This window comes from Daktulosphaira vitifoliae, unplaced genomic scaffold (assembly GCF_025091365.1).
Source record: "Daktulosphaira vitifoliae isolate Bord-2020 unplaced genomic scaffold, ASM2509136v1 Scaffold_5, whole genome shotgun sequence".
NCBI lineage: Eukaryota > Metazoa > Arthropoda > Insecta > Hemiptera > Phylloxeridae > Daktulosphaira > Daktulosphaira vitifoliae.
This window is the reverse complement of record NW_026099576.1, coordinates 2,700,762-2,726,440: the sequence shown is the minus strand read 5'-3', so window position 1 is coordinate 2,726,440 and position 25,679 is coordinate 2,700,762. Positions and strand designations below refer to the sequence as shown.

The 25,679-nt window shown below is 25.0% G+C and overlaps 1 protein-coding gene across 7 annotated transcripts in view; it reads right to left on the bottom strand.

The window, feature by feature from the left end:
• LOC126907084 (lutropin-choriogonadotropic hormone receptor-like) overlaps positions 1-25,679 on the bottom strand; it is a 66,449-nt gene that overhangs the window by 15,500 nt on the left and 25,270 nt on the right. For all 7 annotated transcript variants that reach the window (XR_007704419.1, XR_007704417.1, XR_007704418.1 and 4 more), the window contains 9 exons: positions 18,609-18,829; positions 18,473-18,547; positions 17,537-17,611; positions 15,416-15,493; positions 5,374-5,448; positions 5,058-5,123; positions 739-807; positions 587-661; positions 323-440 (listed from right to left, as the gene is read on the bottom strand). Coding sequence is in view for 4 of the 7 variants with exons in the window: in XM_050688114.1 (XP_050544071.1) it covers positions 323-440; positions 587-661; positions 739-807; positions 5,058-5,123; positions 5,374-5,448; positions 15,416-15,493; positions 17,537-17,611; positions 18,473-18,547; positions 18,609-18,826 (849 nt within the window). In the remaining 3 variants the exon portion in view is untranslated. The remainder of the gene's footprint in view (positions 1-322; positions 441-586; positions 662-738; positions 808-5,057; positions 5,124-5,373; positions 5,449-15,415; positions 15,494-17,536; positions 17,612-18,472; positions 18,548-18,608; positions 18,830-25,679) is intronic.

Below are 25,679 nucleotides of genomic sequence, written 5' to 3'. Positions count from 1 at the left end.
TAATTTTTAAGCTCATCATTTTTTATAGAATAAAATAGAGTGTAAAAAGTTATAAACAGTTAATATCTTTTTTTTTAATATTAAACCTAGATTAGCTATATTTATTTTTTATTTAAGCACCCGAAAATTTATTATAAACAAAATATAGGACACTTTCTATATAATGTTTAAATAACTGGAATACAAGAAGCTAGAACTACCACCAGCTTGAAACACCAGTGCTGAGAACATATTTATGTAAATTTTACGTGACAAGGTTTACATGAATAAATCATAAAATACAGTACCAAATGTTTCAACAAATCGTGTTCTCATTAGATACCTTAAAATTGTAGATTGAAGGGAAAACTTCCATTGTATGCGTGTGTTCAATTTTTAGTACGTCTAATTCTTCCAGTCCACTGGTAGGCAATTGTCGAATGGACGTTTCGGACAAATCCCTGTGGACGGTAAAACGACAGCACTAGATAAGTAGTATTATTTGAAGAAACCGACAAGTTTTTATCCGAGTTCAAAAACTCATATTAAAAATAATAACGTTTTTCATAACGGATTTCGACAATTTGTCAATCTAAAACATACTTACAAAGTGCGAAGGCTTTTGATTCCCATAAAAGCGTTAGCGTCGAGTTTTTGTAACTGCAAATTGCCTCGAAGACTTCTACAAGTATTATCATTAATAAAACACATCAATGTATTTAATCCGGATGTAAGTTATAATTTTTACAATTTACTTACATTTTAGCGATTTGTGATCCGTCAAACGACGACGGTTCAACTTCAGTTATAGAATTGTAATTTAAAAGTCTATACAACATAATATACATTTTGATAAATTAACATAACTTATTTCATTTTATTGAAAATCAAGTTAATTGGAATAATTTACCAACTTTAAACAGCAACATTATTAATATATAAATAAATTAAATAAATAAATAATATGCATAGTGCATATTGAGTATTTTCATAATCCAATTGAATATCTTAAACCGTTATTTCGAAAAGATTATGGAACATGATTTGCAATGAAATATCTTGGTGACAAAATACAAGTTATAGTATTTTATTTTCTAGTAATAAAAGCTTCTTTTACAATAAGTAGCCTTTCAACTGTTATAATAAGATTTGCCTATTATTCTCTATTCAATAAAATAAATGATAAAAATGTAAAGCCATATATTTGTTTAGTATGTTGAATTTCATACATAAATTATGAGAATTTTGAATTTGTTATTGACCTGAAGTATTAAAATTTTTAAGAGTCGACAGTACAGTCTGTTTTTCTAAAGAAAATATACTAATATAAGATCGTGATATGCATAAACACACATAACTTTCAGTTGTAAAATATGTGTTTAATTTGAGAAATATAGAGCACGTATAATTATATGTATACATAGTTGACCCAATTAAAAATTCTGGTTATTATAGCGATAGTTCAATTATTATGTTAGAAGAACTATTCATATAATATATTTGAATAGTTGTTGTTTGATTAATTACATTTAATTTAATTGTTCATCATTTCAAGGGTGCATTACATAATAATAGCATAGCACAATATTTTCACATGCGATTTTCTAGCGCTGGTTTTGAATTAAAATTATTATTTATTTATAAATTAATAATTTTTATATTCATAAATGAATTTTTATGTTGTTTATTACACGACAAGACTATCGGTAGATGAACACGAAATTCGTCAAAAAATAGGGCATTTTAAAATGTACATAAACGTTAATGTATGTATTGTTTAAAATGACTTAAGGGACTCTCGAGTAATAAATATGTATAGGTATATGAGTTAGGACATGTGTACCATACCATTAGCGTTAATGAAATTAAAACTTGTTAACATATTGTATCTTTGCTATGAAATGTTCAATTAATAAAAATATAATTTTTATTGAACTAAATATTATCTAGTTCGATAATAAAATTATTATAATTTTTATCACTTTTATTTAATGATTTTTGAAACATTGCGATAATGGCTTCATTATTATTTGTTAAGCTGGTATTAGATAATATGCATATCATTCAATAAGGACCAAATTTTAAAAAATCGATTCGACAGCTTGACATTTAACGAATGAACGTATCAAGAGCTTAGTGGTATTTCAAATTTTGAAAAAAATTGGTTTACTTCCATTAGTGTTGAAGTGTAATATTGACGATTAGCAATAAAATCCTATTTGACTACTCAATATAGCAGAGTATTACTTAAACACGCATTATAGCAGTACGCTCCAAAGACATCTCTATTATTTGACATCGGTGAAACTGAGTGGGAGTAATCATTGTTTATTGTCTAAAGAAAGGTGGATTTCATGATGCTTAAATGTCCATCAGTTAAAGAAAGATCAATTGTGTTCTTGAAGAAATGTTATCTTCGTAATACATAAAATAATTTAATCGTGTTTAGGTGTGTGGGTACTAGGATTCAATTCCGTTTTAATTTTTCACATTAACCAAATTTTTTTTTTAACCTTTTATGTATTTAATAAAATAACAGTTTAAAGTTTTCAAGGAATTATATTAAGTTACTAGTGCTACGTAAACACTAGTGCTATACTTCGTTGTTCTTGTTGAATGTTTTTTAAACCCAATTACTCTCCAAAGTTTAAATAAAGGTAATCATCGTAGAACCTATTGTGTGTTTACTTTTTTAACCTGGACAGTTTCACTTTTAATAAAGATATAAATTAAATACTTTTCAGGTACTGTAATAATAATCAAAATTAGTTTAGCATTTCGCAGTAATATTATTACCAAGTGAGATTGTCAGCTCAAATCTCATGGGTAGAACAAAAGAAATTTACAAAAGAGGTTTTTGTTATTTTATTATACCGATAAAACGGCAAGATTAAATTGGCGAGTCCGTCCCATGTGATTTATATTTTAGTATAAAATTACATTAAAAATTAGATGTATAATTAGTATGAATTATATATTATAATTTTATGCTTACAGAACCTATAATTTATAATAAATGTACCAAATATTACGAAACTCTTTACTTTTTATGATTTAACTTTGAAAACTTCGAATTTCATAATTTGACAGAAATTTAATTTACATTTTTATTACAAAACAAAAATAATATTTAATTATACGAATATTGCATTTTGATCGTATGAGATACGTCTATTTAACGTAAGTTTGGTATGGAGATTCAAATGAACTAATGATTTTAAAAATCTTACCAAAAAAGTTTAAACGTCGATACTTATATTTTCTCGTTAACTGATTGTGATAACGTTTAACGTAAAAAGAAACCAAGTAAATTAAAAATGTAATAAGAGTGCTTGTTTTATACTTTTTTTTAATAGTCTTGATGTGTTTTGAATGGCTTTTGTGACGATCATAAGAGTTACAAAACAAGATAGATCTCGTGTAATTTTTCCAGTCTACCAAATAAATCTAACAAAAGTAAAAAAAGCAATATTGAAGATAATATCCTAAAGTTATAAAAAAATGATTTGGCGACATGAATTTGTACATTTTCGTTGTAATGCGTTACCTCTTTAATAGAACATTTTCAAAAGATGTAAAATTAAATCATGACTTGACAAAAATATCTAGCGATTAACGAAAAATGTATTTAACAACAAAAAACATATAACTTCTATTAAAATTAGTCAAAACCTCTAAATATAACTAATCAAAACGAAACTAAACATAAACCGAACAAATATTTGGTTCTTATAAAAAATATAAATCAATAAATTAAAATTATTGAAATTTTTTATATTATGGTTTTTACTTAAATGTATGCGATAACGTTTAATTATTTTCTTAGAATTAATTAATTATCTTACCACTTCAAGAATAAAATATGAATGAGGGATTAACTCTTTTATTTTAGTGACAACAAAAAAAAAAACAAAACTGAAAAATCAATTTTGTTTTAAAATATTTTTAAATCATTGGCGTAAATTAAATAAAATGTTAAGGGCGTTGACTTAATTTCACCTCTCCTTAAAAATTATTTTAATTTAAAAAAATGTATTTTTTATAATTGAGGGGTAAGTTTAATTCAGCGTAAACGATTAACGAAAAATGTACGATGACTTCAAGTAAAATTAATCAAAACCTCCAAGTATAACTGAAAACGAAACAAACAAAAAACTAAACTTAAAAGAAGCAATGAATTTATGAAAAATACAACTATGGGCTTTATCAACATAAAAATACGCGAGGGAAGTTCTCACATGCGAACAATAACGAGTTAATTCTTAATGAGGGAAAAAATTATCATTAACGTTTGAATACCAAAATACCATAAAACATACAAAATTGACTTTGTTTAAATACCATAAAACGGAAAACATAAATCCATAATGTTTTAACTATTACAATATAAAAACAAAATAAACAACTTTGCTTCTAGATCTGTTTCAAATTTATTTTATAAAAACTGTGTAAAACAATTAATTCGAAATCATATTAATATACTTGTAAAAACCACCACGACATACATGTATTAAATAATTTAAGGAATTTGAATTTCTTAATCATAATACTATAAAATATTAATTATACATAATTATTAAATTATAATTAATTATAAGTTTTGTACACAAGTTTAAGTATTCTATTGTATTCTTATATTTTATAATTATAAAAAAATAAAGTTCAAATTTATGTTAAAAGTCGTCCGTTTGAATATTTTTCTTACTTTGAACTTTTAACACGTGGTACAAATAAAATATTTTTACAATCGGCTGATCAGTATGCCGACAGCGCTTATAATAGTAACAACGGAACCAAAATATGTTATTGGTCATTTAACTTAATACCACACCCAAAAAAAAACGTTTCGTAGCTTTTAGATTTATTTAATACCTTCGTTTCGTCATCATAAATAGTATTGATCTGAGACTTTTAATGCCACTAATGTAAATAAATATCCTATACATTTATAATACACCTAATATAAGTATTTTCCATTCTATTAGCTTAATGCATGGTTAGTTATTATTATAACTCTAGAATAAATAAGAAAAATGTATATTACTTAATTTTCATTCTTTCTTAAATTATTTACTTACAATATTTCAGCGCTAACTGGCATTTTTCCTCGAACTACTCGTTGAATATGATTGTTTTCAAGATCACTGCAAACATAAAATAACAAATGTACTATAAAACAATTTAACCGATTAAAAGGCAAATCGATGAAAATGTCCAGAAAAGAAGGATAAAAAAATAATATATAAATACAATTTTCATACTTTCATTGTTATTATACTTTCTAATAGTTTTCCTTAGATACAACAGTTATCTTTTAATTTTATTTTTAAAACCATCATAAAAATATTATTTAAGTTAACACTTGAAGGAATTGAACATTTGATATATACTTACACCATATGTAGAGGTTTATTTGTTTTTAGTGATCCAAGATTTGGACACTCTTCGAGGCCGGATTGTACAATTCTCCTATTTCAACAAAAATATGAATATTATAATCTATAATAGATTAAATCTTTATAAAACCAAAGAAATTCATTATTATATATACATAATTGCATAAAAACAGTGTACTTTATAAAAATTTGTGTACACCTAAATATTTTGTATCGAAATAAAAACAGTAATATACATTCATGTACTTTTAGAACAAATCTCAATTGAGATTTGAGAACGATTTATTTTAAATATGGCTATAGTTTCATATAAAATACAATGAAAATTATTAATTGAATGATTTACGAGAATTTCAGGTACTTTTGGCAACAAACTAGAAAATTATGACAAAAATCAAAAGGTTCTCTATTTATTGTAAGTTATAAAACATTTACACAGTATAGCAAAACTATTTGTATTCAATGTGTAAGACTCAAATAGAATTCAAGGATAGAATACCATACCATATAAAACTAATATTACGAAAATAACTGTCATAAAATTGTCTCTAAATATTTTAGTAAAAGTCTCTATTGTTACTACAGCTTATTGCCATTGTTATAAGTGTATTATTATGTACAATGTTCTAAATTAAATTTAACTAGAACACTTTAAAAAATATTAATAAGCAAAAAAGTGATATTTTCAAAAGAGATTTTATTCTTATTTATACTTAATTCATTTTATAAATTAGTAATATAAAAAATAAACCATTTAATATAATTGTTTTTGATTTAAATAAAATTTCATATGAAAAAAAAAAAAACTGTAGATATAATATATATAAATATTAATTGTCTTTTTATATGTAATAAAAAAATTTAAATAAAATCAAAATTAAAAATTATTATTTTTCTTTAAAATTAATATTTTTTGATAGTAAAATATTTGTGAATTTATTTAAGTTGTCGTTATTGCTCAGGAAGGTGACTAATTATAATATTAACATGATAAAATATAAGCACAAGACTTTTGTGTTCCTCAACACATTATTATCTAGCTTTCCTATTTTTCTTAACAATTCTTAAAACGTCATTATTATTAAAATTTCTTAAATTTTATCCTTATTATTTAATTGTAAATTAATGATAAAATTGTTAATATTTACCAAAGCCGTTTTTGGTTTTGTGTAACCTAAACCTATGAATGGCACATAAAAACTTAACATATGTATATTAAATTAAAATTAATGAATGACTTGCAATTATCGTGGTATTAAGAACTATTCTTAATACTAAATTATAAGTGTTTTAAATGGTATTAAACTATGACTTGGCTTAAATTAAAGCCTATTATTTACAAAATTAATGACAATAAAAATGAATAAATCTTAAGGAAAGGTTCCTTCTGTAAAATTGTTTAAATATACAAGTATATCGCTAGGTTTAGATATCTTTAACAACTTTTGATCCGACGAATAATATGCATTGTTATTTAAAATAATTTTTATGGTTTCATATCATAATAAAATCATATTTTTTATTTTTTAATAAAAAATAAATAACAATAAACTTTTTTTTCAACATTATATCTCTTTACATACAAAAAAATTTGTTGATTGAATATCAACTCTAAGATAAGTACTTATTGTGTTATAAAAATTTTAATATATAGACTAGGTGTATAGTTTGGTTAAATACAACTTATACTAGTGTATATTTATATCATATACTCCGACCACGTTACATAATATAAATATTAAAGTGCGTGTAACTCAATAATTACTAATCAGAAAGTTGTAATTTTTTTTGTTTATTATTATTATTAAAAAGAAAAAAATATGTGAATTCTTTTTCAACTGTAACATGTTTCATATTTGATGGATCAAAAGAAATCGAAGATCAAAGTTGTGTATTCTTGATTATTATTATTTTAACATTATTAGTATAGTTTTAATTTTAAATAAATTTTTAAGTAATTTTTAAGTCTAAGAAAAATAAAAGTCAATAAATATTAAAGAGTCAAAATTTTAAAGAGAGAAATTCTCTTTTTATATTATTTTAAATTTAGTAATAACAATAATAAGAAATTATTCTTGTATAATATAAATCATATATTATTTTACAATATTTCACATATATATTTGTCAGAAATAATTGTTTTGAAAGTTACTAGAATATGACACATTGCATTTTTCTACGGATGACGTACTGATTTTTATATATTTTCAAAATGTTCATAGTTTTTTTATTTGGATTTCAGATACGCGTACAAATTATTTGTAGATTTCTTTTCAACCTTTGACTGTCGTTGACAAACAGTGTGGTGAATGGCGATTAACGCCTGGAACCTCTACAATAGTTACGAAGAAATGCTAGTTATTGCAGTCTGATGTTTTATTTTTAATTAATTTATAATAATATATATTTATGCTTGATTTTATCGACCTAATGAGGAAAAAAATAACAAACATTTTTAATTTCATAAAATGTTTCTTGTTCGGACATCAGTTGCTCAGTCAGCCCAATAATAGTGAATGGATCTGATTATTATTAAATTGCCATTTTTTAATAACACCAGTAAGACAAGACAAGTGATTTATTTTGTCACATTTAAATTATACATCATTATAATGCGGGTAAATTTTTTATCTGTTGGAGTGTATCCATAAGACCTGAGGTTTTCATATTCCAGGTCTCTGATTAAACAGGTGGTTTGTTTCAGCAGTCCCGTCATGATTCAATCTTTTGTTCAATCTTTGAAATAACGAGCGTAGACAGAGAGATGACATCGTCGACTGTGACCAGTCCAAGGTTGCTTAGGTTAATCTGGTAACCGAGCAATCTGGAAGCCCACGTTCTCGGTTAAGTGTGCCGAATTCAATGGTGTTGGACTCGATTAGGCTTTGAGTTAAGATTTGATAGAGACACGATGGGACTTATGTTCTGTTGCGCGGATGACCCTTAATGAGCTGGGAGTCGCACCCTGATCCCCATCAAGTCGCTTAGTTGACTAGCGGATCCAGATGGTGTTGTGCACTTCATCCTAAATAACGGCTAAAGAGAATAGTTTTGTCGTGCGCTGTCTTCCTTACTGTTGTGACAGATTAATAGCCTGCAGTGTAGTTTCCGGATACGGTAATCGCCAACTCCCGGACGGCAGGAGTAACTATGACTCTTTTAAGGTACACATTTAGTTACACATTTGTGTATAAATAATTATAATGCTAGTTTTAAAAATAAATTTTAGTTATAAATAGTTAATTTCTGAATAATACTAGATATAGTAAAAGTTCATTATTTTATTACAAACAGTAAAAATCGGTTATCCAAGATAATAACGGAAAAGGGGATCTCACGGATAAATGAAAATTATGGTTAATCAAGACTTTTTATTTTTATTTAATGAATTACATTATAAACCTCAAATATTCAAATGTACATCTCATTTAACTTTTTTCGATAATGTTAAGTAATATAAAAACATGTTCGTCGGAACATAATAAAATTACATATTTCACAGTCCACGTATAATTATTACACACCTAGGACTTTACTATTGATACTTACAAATTTTTGAAAGAGTACAGTTAATTGTGAACACGAATAATCGAAATATGGATAATTAAATTTCTTCTTTATAAACATGTGTGTGTATGTATATAAGCACACACACACACAAAGATAGTAGATTTAAAACTAGGGAGAAAACATTTTACCGTAAGAACATCTGACAAGGATAATAAGAGAACACATACGAAGGGCTAAATTCAATAATGATAGAGTGAATTATTGCAAAATATTTTATAATGCACGTTCTTTCAAAAAATAACAAAATATTTAACTTTGCGAACATGGCATCCCTTCGCCCGTTGCCGAGGGACTCCTTGACAATTTGGATTACTCATACTTAAATATTTACTTTACTAATTATAAACAAGTCCATGTTTTAAAATTATAGTCACAATAAATAAACTACATAAATATTTTAGTAAAGAATCATATTACATATATTATGTTTGATCTTTGTAAAATAAAAAATAACCTAAAAAAATGCATTTAAAATTTTGAAAATTGACTAATAATTATTAGTAAATAAATATGCAAGGTTGGGATAAACGGTTTAGCTTAACGAAGATATTTAGATTTTATGTGAACTTAGTATCTTTTTTGTTCATTTAACGACATATTAACGTAATTTGTGTTATTGTTGTTAAAAACCTACTTTTAATAAATTCTAAATATGATAAGAAATGTATTTTTTTTAATTACAATCCAGTCATACCAAAACTTATATGACCTTATGCATATTTTGTATTTGCAAAATTAATAGAACTTGCATTAATTTAACTTGACTTGTTAATGTAATGAGATTTTGCTAACTTGACTTTTGACTTAATTAAAAAAATTACGTATTTTATTTAATAATTAACTCTTTAAAACTTTTAATTGACTTGGCTATATAAAAAACAGTAGCACAATGGGGTCGTGGCACAGTATAGACGAGACATAGTTGGGACAAGTATAGATGATATCTGACAGTGATTAAAATCACTATCATAAGAAACGCTTTGATGGAAATCTGTAGATAGTGTTTAATTTTAAGAAATAAGTGGATTATTCCAACAGCAAAATTTATTCCCATTTCCTTCATTATTCATAATTAGAAGTTCTATGATTTATAAGTATAATATATGAATAAATATCTATTATAGCAATTAAATATAATATTAAATTTATATTTAATAATTAGTATTGTAATTTATACGAAGAAATTATAGATATAATAAAATATTTTTTGTTATACTTCGACTGCTATTTGCACAAATATAATACCGAAAAAAGGTCGTCGGTACAATTTTTTTTTTTGAACTTCTAGTACATAAAGTAAGCTTTATTTTAACAAATATTTAAAAGACGCAGTATTTCCATAATATTTTTGAAACTTATGTTGAAAATTTCGAGTTTTGTAAAAAAGTTGCTATTTTAAATCCCACCCTATGGGCAGGTAAGGATCAAATTATATCAAATAAATGAAAATTACTGAAGGTTTCAAAATAAAAAAAAATTATTTTTATTCGTTCATTTTTAAATAAGTTATGGCAATTTTTAGAAAAAAAAAGGAAATAAATATTAAAATTTACCGGTTTTGACCATTTACGGGGAACAATATTCGATTTTTAAGGGTAATGTCTTCATTTAGATACGATTTGTAATTTTTTAACGTATCATTGAGAAAAATCAGTCCAGCGAGAGCTGAGAAAGAGTAGTGACAGACACAAAAAAAAAAATATAAAAAAATAAACATATGCTAAAATTAATACCTTCTCAGCTTCGCATCGAAGCTAAAAGTTGAAAGGTTATTAACTTTTCCAGCCTCATAAATATTAAAACTAACAGTAGATAGAGTGCTAAGTACATTTGAAGTAGGGTGGTTTAAGAAAATATAATTTAATAGGAAATTTTCTATTGAAATTTCAAGTTCAATTAATGTTTTTGACAAAAATAAAAGTATGATTTTAAGAAGGTTTAGATCCCGTGAATATTCTCTTGAAGGTATTACTAACATTAAACAGAATTTATTTAAGGTATTACTTAAGTAGTGCATCTAAACAAATTATTTTTGGTTTCGATGCGTTGCCAAGAAGCTATTTATTTTACTCTGTTGGTATTTTTTTGTGTCTCTATACACTATAAGCTCCTACTGGACCGATTTTGTTCAACGATACATCAGTATCACAAAACATATCTAGTTGAAGCTATTGGTGCTATAACTTATAAAATTCCCTTCAATTCCCAAAGTTAAAGGAAACCAATTGACCCCAGTAAGCACATTGTCAAAACGTCAGTCTCAGTATACGATTCTCGATGTCCGTTTTTCAACGTTACGTCAAGAGTTAGTTTGTTAATTTTTGACACCTTTACCTACCTTGTTTCTTCTCTTTACTTGACTTAAGTTCTTGTGTTTTGAACCTCGTCTGCACCTTGTACTTTACTATCTCCCCAGATAACGATAAAAAAAAAATATTATAAAAATTTCTTATAACATTATTATAAGATTATTTTTTTAAAAATGCTATTGGGGTCCATAATCACTCAGATTTTCTATAAAAACGGCTTTTTAATACCCTCGAAGAATCAGAGTGACAGCCGAGAATATTGTTACTACTAACAATACATTATAGTCAGTGTCTTCTTTTTTTTTTATTTACGACAATACTATTTTTTTAAAATCAAATCATTAATCAAGGTATGGTGAAGGCATACAAATTATTTACATATTTTTCAAATTTTTAAAATGTGTCCAAAAAATCTGATTTTTTAATCCTACATCAAATAAAAGCTTATACAATGTACTTCAAGATGAAAAATAACTATCCGAAATCTAGATTTCTAAGTGTTATCAAACATTAGATTTAAAAAAACCCAGCACAAGGGGGTCGCAGCAAAGTAGTGACGTGGCATAGTTGGATCAAGTATAATGATATCTGACAGTGATTAAAATCACTATAAAAAAAAAACGCTTCGATGCAAATCTTTAGATAGTGTTTAATTTTAAAAAATTGCTGTATTATTCCAAAAGCTACATGATCTGCTAGTTTCTTATTAATATCCTGATTAAGATAGAGTATGTCAAATGAAAAAGAGATTATTAAAAAATATTATTTCTCATAAAAAATTGTATTGATCCATATATTTTTCAAAAAGTTATAGCACTTTAAAGTAAAAAATGTAAATTATAAAATCAAGAATTTTCACACAAAAATAGCATTAGGTAGCCGTTTTCACCATGAATACAAGTCCAGAGGTCAATTTTTTTTTTTTAAATTAAAGTATATTACATAAGCTTTAATTTAAGATATATATAAAAGTGTCAGACCTTCCGGAACATTTTCAAAAGTAAAGTTGAGAAAATTAATTTTTTGTGAAAAAGTTGTCATTTTAAAACCCCCCCTGTGGGCAGATAAAGGGTCAAATTTACAAATGAAATATACCAAATGATAGGTAAAGACATCAAGCATCTATAAAAAAATAAAATTATATTGATATGTTCATTTTTAAAAAAGTTACGGTAGTTTTTAGTAAAAAAAATTGAAAAAATTTTGAAAATTAGCGATTTTTAAATTTGTAATTTTTTTGGAGGTTTCCCCCATTTACGGGGAACGTGGGAAATTTTTTCAATTTTTAACGGCAATGTCTTCGACTAGATACTATTTGTGATCTTTTGACGTATCGTTGAAAGAAATCCGTTCGGTGAGAGCTGAGAAAAAGTGGTAACAGACACAAAAAAAAACACAACTTAGTAAAACCAATACCTTCTCAGCTTAGCATCAAAGTTAAAAATCAAGTAACAAAAAAATACATTTCTTAGGAATTTTAAATATTTTAGTAATTTAACTACAAAATATATTACAATNTTGTAAAACCTTTACACATTTTGCTATACAAAAATTTTTAATTATATTAAAGATTTCAAATAAAAAGTGATAGAAATTGTTAAAAATAAAATCAGTATAATCATTTACAAGTTAATTTATAACTAATAAGATGGAAAACAGTAACTAAAATACTGACGTTGTCAGTAACAACGTATTTTAGTTATTTTTCTTCAGAGTCATAGTTACGACAGGTTGTAATTATACTCAGTATAATTATAACCTATATGTGTTATTATAAACTATTGTTCCAAAAATGAAATCTGCAACGAGTTCGAAACGTTAACATAAAACTTAAGACACAGATATACATATCTGTAAATAAAATAAAAATACAACAATCCATGATAGCTTTAACACATTCGTACAATGATTAAGTATGTAACGTGGGTGGAGTATGTAGTATAAATATACACTAGTACGATTTCTACCCACCACGCTACTTACCAATTGTATACATTTTTCTAAAGTTGTTATTGACCCATCAAATTATTTAATTAAGACTAAAAACTAAAACGGCTACTTAAAATTTTGAAAAATTATTTATCAATATTTGTTATTACAAATAAATAATAAAAAATATGCTTTTAACGTAGTTTATAAATACAAAAATTGTTTAAAAAAAATTACAGTAAAATAGATATTGAATCAAAAGTTATAAGGGTTATAGTGATATATATCCACCCTATATATCTAATGCATGTATTATAATATATGTATTCAATAACACTCAAAAGTACATTGATATTTGTAATATAAAATAAAAACAAACATTTCTTGGTTGAATATCACACCTTTTAAGGAAAATTTGAATTTAAAGTTTGTATAGTAATTTATTTTCCTAATGTCATTTTTTTCTTAATGTAAGTTAATTGAACAGAGTAAAACTTATAACCAGCGCTTAAAATGTGTAAAGTGTTCGTATGCATAAAGTCTACACATTTTGTGTGTAAAAAAACCGCACGAACGAAGTTAATAATAATAATAAAATTTTTTTTTTTATATAAAAAATATTAAGAGCGTCGCGAAATTGTTTTGCACAAGACTGTGATTTCTTGCTCGACCCTAAAACCATCTTTTTAGTTGTGATATAACGATGTTATGTGTATGTTTCGTATATAATACTAGTGAATATTTTAAAATTAATATAGTCAAAGAAATTTAACACTATTTTGACACAATTAAATTGACTGACACTGTCCACAGTGATAATTTTTTGATTTTGACTGTTGATCCATAAAAAGTACGTCACTATCACTTTCACTAGTATAGATTGTATGATCTTGACCCAGTGTAAGTAAATGTTTTCACTATAGAAGTGCATCGCGTACGATTATTCCATAAAACGAGTTGGGCTGTTATTGTGATATGATCACAACTACTTATATTGCGATTATCATTTCGACGTCAAAGCTTTTGGTTATTCGATGACTAAAACATAAACAAGACAAGGCTAGACAAAAAATAAAAATAAATATTGGGATTATACCAATTTACTAGATTCAGGATAAAAAAAAATTTTCTTTTAATACTAGTCTGATTTATATATTTTAGGTAGTATTATAATATGTATATTTATTGCGTCTAATCACCTTTTTTTATTGTGAACTGTCATTTTTCAAAAATTATTGTTTATTAATTAAATTTTGTATAAAATGGCCTGAACAGTTATTCATCAAAATCAATCTTTGACTTAATTTAAAATACTCAAGTTTTGATCCAAAACAAATTTTTATTTACGATAAACAATTTATTAATTTCACGAGATCAAGTCGTCCAAATACTAAGCAGAATGAATGACAAATTGTATAATTTACCCGGAGACTTTATCATTTTCTCCACCTTTCCTCCTTACAATTTGATGTCAGTTACCCTATTCCTTACCTTCTCCAATACTTGATTTTATTACGACTAGTTATTGACCTCAAATGAATGATTGCAAATTCTACTTAATAAAAATTGATGGCATAGGGATAATTTCTTTAGACGCTTTGAATCGACGAGGTCATTTTTAGCTAAGTGTTAATCGCTATAATAGTACAATGTTGATAATAGATTACACTTAAAATTAACTTCACTTAAATAAGATTTTATTTTAAATATTATTTTAATTTAATGACAAAATTTTGACAACCTAATATACTTTACCATAGCACTTCAGAAGAACCTTTAACAAATGTTATAGTTGTTAAAACAAATTGTTAATATAAATTGATAATATAACGACTTTATAACAAAAACAAATTCAAATTTTCAATGGTTTGTAATAAAAATTAACAATTTAGAAATGGCACAAAAATCAAACTTTACTAATGAAATTAGCTCTTAATGTTTTAGTACAAGACAGAACTCTTTTTCTTTAAATATTATGTAAATAAAATATAATTTTTTTGTCATATTACGATAAAAATATCTAGTAAAAAATAGTCTCCAGCTCAAACTCAAATACTTCTATAATTGATTGTTAGTTAAAATAATTTTAAGAATTTTATCTTATAGAAAATTACATAAAACAATATCATACCATAGTTATTAGATTTTTTTATAGTAATACTATCATTTTATTATATTTTAATTTTATATAATTTTGATAATATTTAAGTAATTTAATGAACTTATACTTACACAATTTTTAAGTTAGGCAGTGTAACATTAAACACTGACGGCGAAATCATCCTTAAGTTCGGCGCGTGACTGATATAACTGAAAATAAATTGAAAAAAATATTATTATCAATATTATTAAAGCCTAATCTACATGAAAATAATTTATACGCGACTATAAAAATCATAAGTATTGGATAATAATTGTGATACTTGGAACGTTTACGAGATGGCATGTGAAATTTTTCCTGTTGCGTAGACCAATTAATAAAAACTCTTTACTTTTGTTCTCTAATATATCATCACTCACTAGGGTGCCTGATGGGAAAGTATACGTGTTCGACATAAATTGAACCACTATCTTAGTATAGTTATTGTAGTAACAATATACAATACATGGATATAGGCTTACATGTCTCAACTATACATTTTGTCTTATGATTTATTGTCTTAATTATCGCACCGATAATTATCTACGATTCGAGACATAATAATATACAGGGTAATCGATTTATCATAACCCACTTGAATACTCTCAAAATAAATATATAATTGAAAAATAATTCAATTTATTTTTTAGTTATATACATTTCTTTATTTATCAACTTATAATTAATTTTTAAGATCATTCCTTACAATGTATAGGGTGACAACTTCATTTCTTTAAATGTTACCATACATGTCTAATTAACTTATTAAACAGAAAATTATCTAGTTAAGAAAATGACAGGTTCATAGCAATATTGAGATCAGTTCTTCGGAAGTTATTCTCATTTTTATACCTAGACGAGATGAAAAGTACGACAGGGAAATGCCTAGTGATAAAAATTGCAGTACCTACTCCTCACATCCAGTCTTTACTTTAATTTGTTAATAACTTCTGAAATATTAATCCAAAATTTGTTGTCGACAAGTTATTTTTTTAATTAGATTTTTCATATTTTGTAAACTATATAAATATGTTGCCATTTAAAAATTTAAAGTTGACACCCCTTCAAGTTATAAAGGATGATTATAGAAAGTAATTAATAGCTGATTAATCCAATAATAAATGTAACTAAAAGAAATCAAAATTTATTTTACAATATTGTACTTATTTTGCAAGTCATCGAGTAGTTTATGATATACCTATCACTTTGTATACTCTATGCATACAAACTATGTTTAAGAAATTTTAAAGAAAATGCTTTTCATTTTATTTTGTAATTTGTATATTAATGATAATTAAAATTTTGCATTAAAAAAATAATACTAACTAAAGAAAACAGTATTACTCCATCAAGATCGTGGATAGAGAAGATACGAATAGAATAAATCTATAATAGGTATATTTTACTTGTATCTTAGATACAAGATTCTATGATACATAGATACATAGATTCTATGTATTGAGAATTATTTTATGATTTGAAAATAATTCTTTATATATGTATAAATTCTTAATTAAAATTTTAAGAAAAAATTATCTGAATAAATCAAACAGCTTTTTGATTATTATACTTAGAAAGGTTCAATTTTGAGGTTAACTTTAAAGATCAGTTTTTTTTACACAATCAAATAAAATTCTACGAAAAAATCATACCACTTAGACAATAAAGAAAACTGTATCAAAATGACTTTTTTGCTTACCACCACCCTCGAGGGATTGACAAAGTGCGTGCCAAAAATTTGTTAGTGGTATTAGGAATAAGAATTGTAATAGTTATAGACCAGTACTTGTAGTTACTGTACGTGCTCTAGCTTATGTTCAAAGAGAACTGGCGTGGACAAAATTCGACATTCGTGTACTTATTGAACAAATAATGCAAGTAATTTTTTTTACTTGTCAAAGTTTTAAAGTTATTTCAAAACTTTTAAGATGGTTTGCAAAAGTTAATTCCCTTATTTGTTCATAGACCACATATATGTGTAAAATTTGAAACACATTTTGGGTTATAATGTAATTTATTAAAGTATTATCTTACTAAATATGATAAGATTTTTTGATTTTCGTAACTAATTACATAAAAACACATTTATATTTATGAACTAAGACATTTTACGAAAAAAAATGTGATATCAACAGAGTATTTTCAATATTTTTTATTATCATAAACGTTAAAATATATCTTAATGATTGTTATTGTTTTTAAGCTCAACTTACATTGCTCGCAAATGAGGCATGTCGTCAAAGACGCCATCTTCTATAGTTTTCAAGTTTTTGCATTTCATTAATATTCTGTAATGAAGTCACATTTTTATGTAAGTAACTAATACTGATAAAATTTGATTTGATCACACACAAACTTTGAAATTTTAAAATTGAATATCTTGAGAAATATTAATTTTAGCTTATTGTAATACGGACTTTTTTGTTGGTAATTAAATTTTCTTCAAGTTTATATTTTGTCAATAAATCAAGATTTATGAAATAATGCCAAAAAATGGAAATTTTATGCAAAAATTAGGTTCAGGGTACTATATTACTCGTCGATATGAGGCTGTTACGCTGCATTGGTTACTTTTGTAAAAAGTCTACCCCCGGCAAAATCGCGACTTTGCATCACGTGGTAGCACAAAATGCCACAGAATCATAGAAATTAACAAAATAAAAACCCAAATTTACGTGTATTTTAAATGGAAAATCTTTACCTGCTCTGGAAAATTACTATCAGTATTAAAATTAAGGACTCAAATTTTCAGGAAATTTTTTTTTGATATTTCCAATAATATTTTGAGTTGGGAGTGAAGAAAAAAAATAGTCAGTAACTAATGCATGTATATATATTAGGGTGTCCCTTATTTATAAAATGTAAAAATTACAAAGTGCCACCCCCTAGAATTATACAAATACATGAAAAAATAAATTGTACAAAATTTGGTGACGATTGGTCAACTCTAATACGTGCCCCAAGGGGGTTGAAAATATTTTTATATTTATATTTTCGGAATATACAATGTATAAGGAAATAAAAAAATTTAATAGTTATTTAAAAAAATATATTATTTATGTTTTCTAACTCTGATATATCGAGATGAAATATTTGTTATACTTTCAATTTAAACAATTATACATCAAATATTATAAAATTTAACTCACATATCTGTAAGGCTTTGCTTATACATAGAAAACGAATTCTTGTCCAAATTTTCAATGGCTGCATCTATGATTGTCCTATAATTAAAACAAGTACTTAGTATAACAACTCGTATTAATTAATAATCAGCTTATATACAATTGTTGTAAAAATGAAGGAAGATTTCTTGGGATTTTTTCAAGTTGATTGTCATTACATGTACATTGCAATTCTTTTATATCCGATGATGGTTTTGGACAAGTACAAAATTGACGAAAATTATTCATATCGACATTTTCGGCTGCATCACACAATATCTTGGTCAGAATAAGTGCAAAAGCCATTACCGCAGCTACAGTGCAATATTTTTCCATCATGGCCTAAAACAATAATATAATTTATTTGCAAATAAAAATAATGTTCATTACATATTTTAATATTTAAAATAAAATTATGTTCATTTAAGTAAACCATTATTTAAAAAAAATACATAGTCTAAGCCGTTTCCGTTGTAATGCTATTTTTCACTATGATTTTTATTATTTCTATAGAAAAAATAATTTTTTTTATAAAATACTATTACTTCTATTTAATAATAAAAGGAGTCCCAAAAAAGTACATTATTATAGTAAAGGATATGTGTGATGGCACTTGTAACAGGGTAAAAAGTCTGGACGGAGTAATAGAAGATTTTAGAGTAAAAGTAGAAGTTCTGCTTTAGGCTCTTACTTATTTTTTATAGTGATGGAGGAATATAGTTGAGAAATACAAGGATATAGTGTTAATAGGAGAAAATTATTCAAAGGCTAGGAATGTATAAATCAACTAATGAAGGAAATGGATTAAGAAAAAGTAGGAGTTAGTAGAACAGTGTATATAGAGTACGAGTTTGACAAAAAAGGACACGGGATAGATGAATTGAGACGATCAGTGACAATAAGAGAGGACATGATATGAGAGGTAGAAAATTTTTAAGTATTTAGAATCAGCTATGAGAAAGCACGGTAGTATTGACGAGGATGCAAGATACAGGATTTAGTGAGAGTGGGTGAAGCGTGTTATGCGATAAGAAAATTTCAATGAAGTTGAAAGGTAAGATCTATAAGACTTTAGAGACCAACTATGATGTATGGTTCAGAATGTTGTGCGGTTGACAAGAGAATAGAGTAGAGAATGAGTGTAGCAAATAATACTTAGATCGATGAGTGGAGTGACTAGATAAGGTATGATAAGGAACGAACATATAAAAGGGAGTATAGGTGTCTTGTCAATCGTGGATAAGACGAGAGAAAATAGACTTAGATAGTTTGGTCATGTTATGAGGAGAAAGGAACGGAAGCTGTGAAATCAATTATGGAAATGAATGTTGAAGGAAGAAGAAGTAGGGGAAGACCAAAAAATAAACTTAGGGATGTTATTTTATACGATGTGTGGAAGGCTAATGTTCGTAGATGATGTTGGAGATCATGCCATGAGGAAGTTTAGGATAATAGTGACCCGCCTCAGTAGTTGGATTAAAGGCAGAGAAAAGATATTTATTTTAGCTATAATATCTGTCTATCAATGAAAAATATATTGGAAAAAATTCATAATTATAGAAATATTGAAAAAATAATATTAAAAATTTAATTTCATGCATAAATAAGTTCGTTCAAGAAAATATATCACTTTTTTTAATAAATATAAGAAAGTTATATCATTAAATAAAATTATTGTTTGTTACGATTGAATTATACCGTACTTTTTTGAAAAGAAATATAATAGTTTAATATTTACACACTGCAAAATGAATTTTAGTGCAAGATACATAATAAAAAGTAGAAATATTCTTAAAAATTAGTTAATTTTCAAATTAAATAAATTTTTTTATATTCTACTTCTAATGAATAAATGTATGTAAAAATTGAATGTGTTCAATATGCATATTTAAGAGCTATTGTTTCATAATTTTTATAATTTTATTAAAATAATTATTATAAATTTGTGTTATACATAAATATATATTTCAAGTGCAATAAATTTTTAAAGGTTAGAGTACAAATATGAAATAAAATTATTTAGGAAGTATTAATATTAAGATATTTGAAACTACATATGATAACTTATTATTTTATAATAGACAAAGAAATAAGCTATTATACAGAGTGTATAAATAAATAAAAGTAAATAAAGAAAAAGGTAAATTGTTAAAAACAATGAGAACAAAAGAAACCTGTTTCCTGGTCTAACTGATCACTCTGTATATTAAACTTTAAATGACCACTCATGTATACTAAGTATAATGCAATATTTTATATAGAAATAAAACTCATGTGGCAAAGTCTTTTAAATATTAAATGTTTGGTAAATATTAGTGGTTACTAGATTTGTTAATATTACTTTTAACATTGAAAACTACACGGTGTTTGTCTACTTGTGCATGATGTCCTAACAATGATGAACATTCGTGTTTGAAATAAATAAAAACATAATAATAAAAATAATTTAATTCTTTCAACAACAACCCCATATTATCATTGCTCATATTCAAAACTGTAATAACTTATAACAAAACTAGCATAGAAAAATATTGTATATATAATTTATCTATATTATATTCTTCTTTCATGAACCACTTAATTTATTGAAAAAAGATATGTATATATTTTTACCATACTTATGGATGGAATCAAAATTATTTATTTTGTTTTTATGTTATGATAGTTAAAACTAAAATAGTATTACGTTAAACGTTTTATGTTATCAATAATTAAAAAGTTATAAATTTATAATATTTTTCATTTTGCAGTATGTTGAGAAATGTTGGTTAAAATTTCTTCAAAGTCATTGTTCCTTTTAAGTTGTAACGAATCGTCAATATAATTTAATTTTTTGATTAGTTAAGTTTATTTTTTTGTTTCGTTTTTAGTTAATAGTACATATGGAAGTTTTGTTTAATTTTACTTGAAGTTATATGTTTTTATACATTTTTCGTTAATTGTTTACGTCGGATTAAACTTACCTATAAATTATAAAAATTAAAGTTTTTCTAATTAAAATATTTTAAAGGAGATGTGAAATTCAGTCAATCCCTTCAACATTTTATTTTAATTTCGTCATTATATTTTTACATTTGTTTTTTATTAACAAGTGGCACCCCTAAAAAATTTTCTGTCTTATTGTCTGTTTTACTCATGCTTTAAGCTTAGTTAAAATTCTTAAATCCTATTATCAGTGATTTTTTAGCAATAACTTTAAAGCTATTTTTTTTTTAATAACAATTTTATTTATCATTTTGCATAACTCATATTTATAAGCATTAAAACAATTATTAAAGGTGTGATTTATGAAAATGAAAAAATTGTTTTTCAATATCTAATGCACATGACTATTCTTATCTAATAGAACAGTTATGAATATTTTGTATGTTTAATCGTTTTCATTTATAAAAATATATAATTCTATTTTCACTATTTGTTGAATAAAATATAATTATACTTCTGTATGCTATTAAGTATTGAGTATATTGGCAATAATGATTTTAATCAACTGAAAGTATGATTCATTTATTGAAAAATTTTAACAAAAAAAAAAAACCTTGAGCTATATTAAATATAAATATCAAAATAAAATTTTCTATTTGTTATTTCACAATTTTAATAAACTTTTATTAAAATAGAAATACTTTCTTTATTGTTATTTAAATAGTCATTTAACTTTCTTAAAATATTTAATTGAAGGTTAATCAATTGATGATTACCTAAATTAATATTTTATTAATTATTTTATATTTTCAAAATATTTTATTTTTAAATAAGGTTTTACCATTTTCATTTCTGTAAATATTTTTTTTAAAGTTTATTATGTAGTTTTTCACGAAAAAAAGAACAAATTTTCGATTTCCAACTATTGATTAATCTTAAGATTTCATTAAAAAAATTTAATGTTTTCATAATTAGCAGTAGTTATTATTATTAATTTTTTTTCCATTATAATTTTGATGTTGTATTTTAAATTATTTTTACAATAACTAACTGAAAAAATCACAAAGGTGTTTCATGTTAATAAAATTTAAGTCTCTGTGTCAAATCTAATTTGAATACTTATCGTGATAATTTATCTGAAATTCGTTGAGGTTTAAATATAATTGATGTCTTCAAGTTGAGTTTTTTTTTTACTTTTACACGAATCATAGTCATGCACAGCTTATAAAAACAAACGCATAATATATTTATATTATGCAACCTTTTAAACGGCTTTAGGGAATAATCATGTTGTATAAAACTTAATAAAATACAAAAAAGTACGCACTAAAATAATGTCATGAATAATAATTATATTTTAACGATACTTCCTTTTATTTACTTATCGGTTGTAAAATATACTAATACGAAATTTGCATAAATCAGTTAGACTTTAAATTATATTCAAATGAAATATTTATATAATTTGTGCTTTAATTGAAAATATTTAAAAAAAATTGAAATTATTTATTTTCTAAAATCTTTTAAATTACTAAACAGTTTTAATCCTTTTGAATTATTTCTCTGAACCCTCCTATCAATTATGTTGAAATATATAAATAATAATATAAAAATATATTGATAATATGCATTCAAATAATTCGAGCAAAAATGATAAATAATACATATTTAAATACTTTAAGAAAAAAATATTAAAATACAAGTATAAATATTTTGAAATACTTTTTTTCCCTTAAAGCTGAGAAGTTATTAATTTTACCATGATGTATTTTTTATTTTTTTATATAATTTTTTTTTTGTGTCTGTTACCATTTTTTCTCAGTTTTCATTGAACCAATTCTTTCAATGATACGTCAAAATATAATAAATTGAATCTAGCTGAAGACATTGCCCTTTAAAATTGAAAAAATTTCCCTTGTTCCCTATAAACAAAGGAAATTCCCCAAAAAATTATGATTTTTAATATCGATAAATTTCGACATTATTTTTCTAAAAATTGTCAAACTTATTGAAAAATGAACAAATCAAAATAATTGTTTTTATTTAGAAACTTGGTTATTTCCTTTTCATTTTATATAATTTTTTTCAAAACCTAACCCATTATCTCTCACAGGGGTGGATTCAAAATAGCAACATTTTCACAAAAGTCAATTTTTTCAACTTAACGTTTGAAAAGGTTTTGGAAATAGTGTGTCTTTAAAATATATGTTAAATTAAAGTTTATGTTACTTTTTATATTTTTTTAAAAGAATATTTGTCTCGTTATCCCCAATATGTGATTAACACAGTACCTAACAGTAAAGGCTCCTATCTTAATCTACATTTTTAAATTATGAATTTAACATATGTTATTAAAGCTACTGATATTTTAGTACTATAGATTATTATCACCTTGCTCTATTGGATACATTATTATGTAATACAAAATAACTCTGTTAAAAAATTATAGAATTTTAAGAGAGATTAAAACGATCACGTAATTAACCCTTTAGCATTTGATAATTGGTTAAGTATGTACAATCAAACAATATAAACACCGCGCTAGATACTTTTTATTCAATTATCTTGTCAAATAAAGGTTAATTGGAGTATGAATAAGTAGGCGAAATACGCAGTATGATTTCTACTCAAAGTATTTTTGGAATAAACCTAGTACAATTTGTTTTATTACGTATAACTTGTATATTATGGTTATAATAAACTATTTTTTTTTGTATAGAAAAATTGTCAAAAAATATAAATTAAGTATCAACACTAAGATATGAACTTTATTTAATAAGTGAATAACCGTAATAAAATGAAAAATAAAAGCGTACTCTTACACCATTGATAGGGTAATAGTCCAATTAGTATTGAATAAGTTTTAACAAGCAAGTTAATAAATAAATAGTTGTTTAATCAGGTTTTTTACACAAATTAGTAAAATAATGAATAAATTTATTGAGTTTAGTAATTTTCAATTTTAATATAATATTAAATTATAACGAGTAAAAAAAGTAATTATAATCGATTTTTTTATATAAATATTTATATAGTATTTTTCAATAAATAAAACAGTTACAACAAAATTGGAGTAAAAATTATTCAAAATTTAATAAAGTAATGGTTAAACCTTATTTATATTTAAATAAGTATCTTCTTCTTTTCTTCTTTTTCCTCGTCTTAATCCCAATTACTACCACTCTTATCCTAAATTTCTACTTGACACGATCTGCCTCATCATCTACGCTCACATCAGCCGTCCTCATATCGCATTCGATTAATCTCTCCATCTCTTTTTTGGTCTTTATCTACTTCTTCTTGACATTTTAAGGTCATTAATTGAACTTAAAATTCAAATAGATATTAACTATTAATATCTTAATAGCTCGATTATTGCTATTAACTTTTGAAAGTAAACTTTATTATATAGTACTGTATATAAAATACATTATACTATGTAAATACATTTTGATTATAAAGGTTTTACTTTGTTTAAATTATCAACTCAAAATGTTTAATGACACATTCAATGTAATATAATATTTAATGTACATTCTTCTTTTTCCTCGTCTTAATCCCAACTACTTGGGATCGGCCACCCTTATCACAACTTCCACTTGACACAATCACCCACATCATATACGACCTTCAGGCATCCACATATCGTATTTAATAACATCCCTACATTTATTTTTTGGTCTACCCCTACTTCTTCTTCCTTCAACATTCATTTCCATAATTGTTTTCACAGCTTACGTTCCTCTCTACTCATAACATGACCAAACTATCTAAGTCTATTTTCTCTCATCTTAACCACGATTGACGTGACACCTGTACTCCCTTTTATATGTTTGTTCCTTATCCTATCTTATCTAGTCACTCCAATCATCCATCTAAGCATTCTCATCTATGCTACACTCATTCTCTACTCTATTCCCTGTCAACCGCACAACACTATGTACCATACATCATAATTCTTTAAATAAGTATAAAATATATTATTTTAGAGCTATATAACACTAATCAAATAATTAACTATCAAGCTATATAACACACAAAATCTATGGAACTAATCATTACTAAGTATTCAATTTTAGCTAGAAGATTTTGTAACGATTAAAAAACCATGTTAAAGTGGTCTAAGATTTTATATTTATCAACTATTGATTAATAACTATAAAAATTAATTATTTATTGCAATATTGAACTCTTACCCCGTAAATACTCTTATCCCAATTTATTCAGTTCAAATATTGCAACAAGACTACCTCCTATAACTATTTTG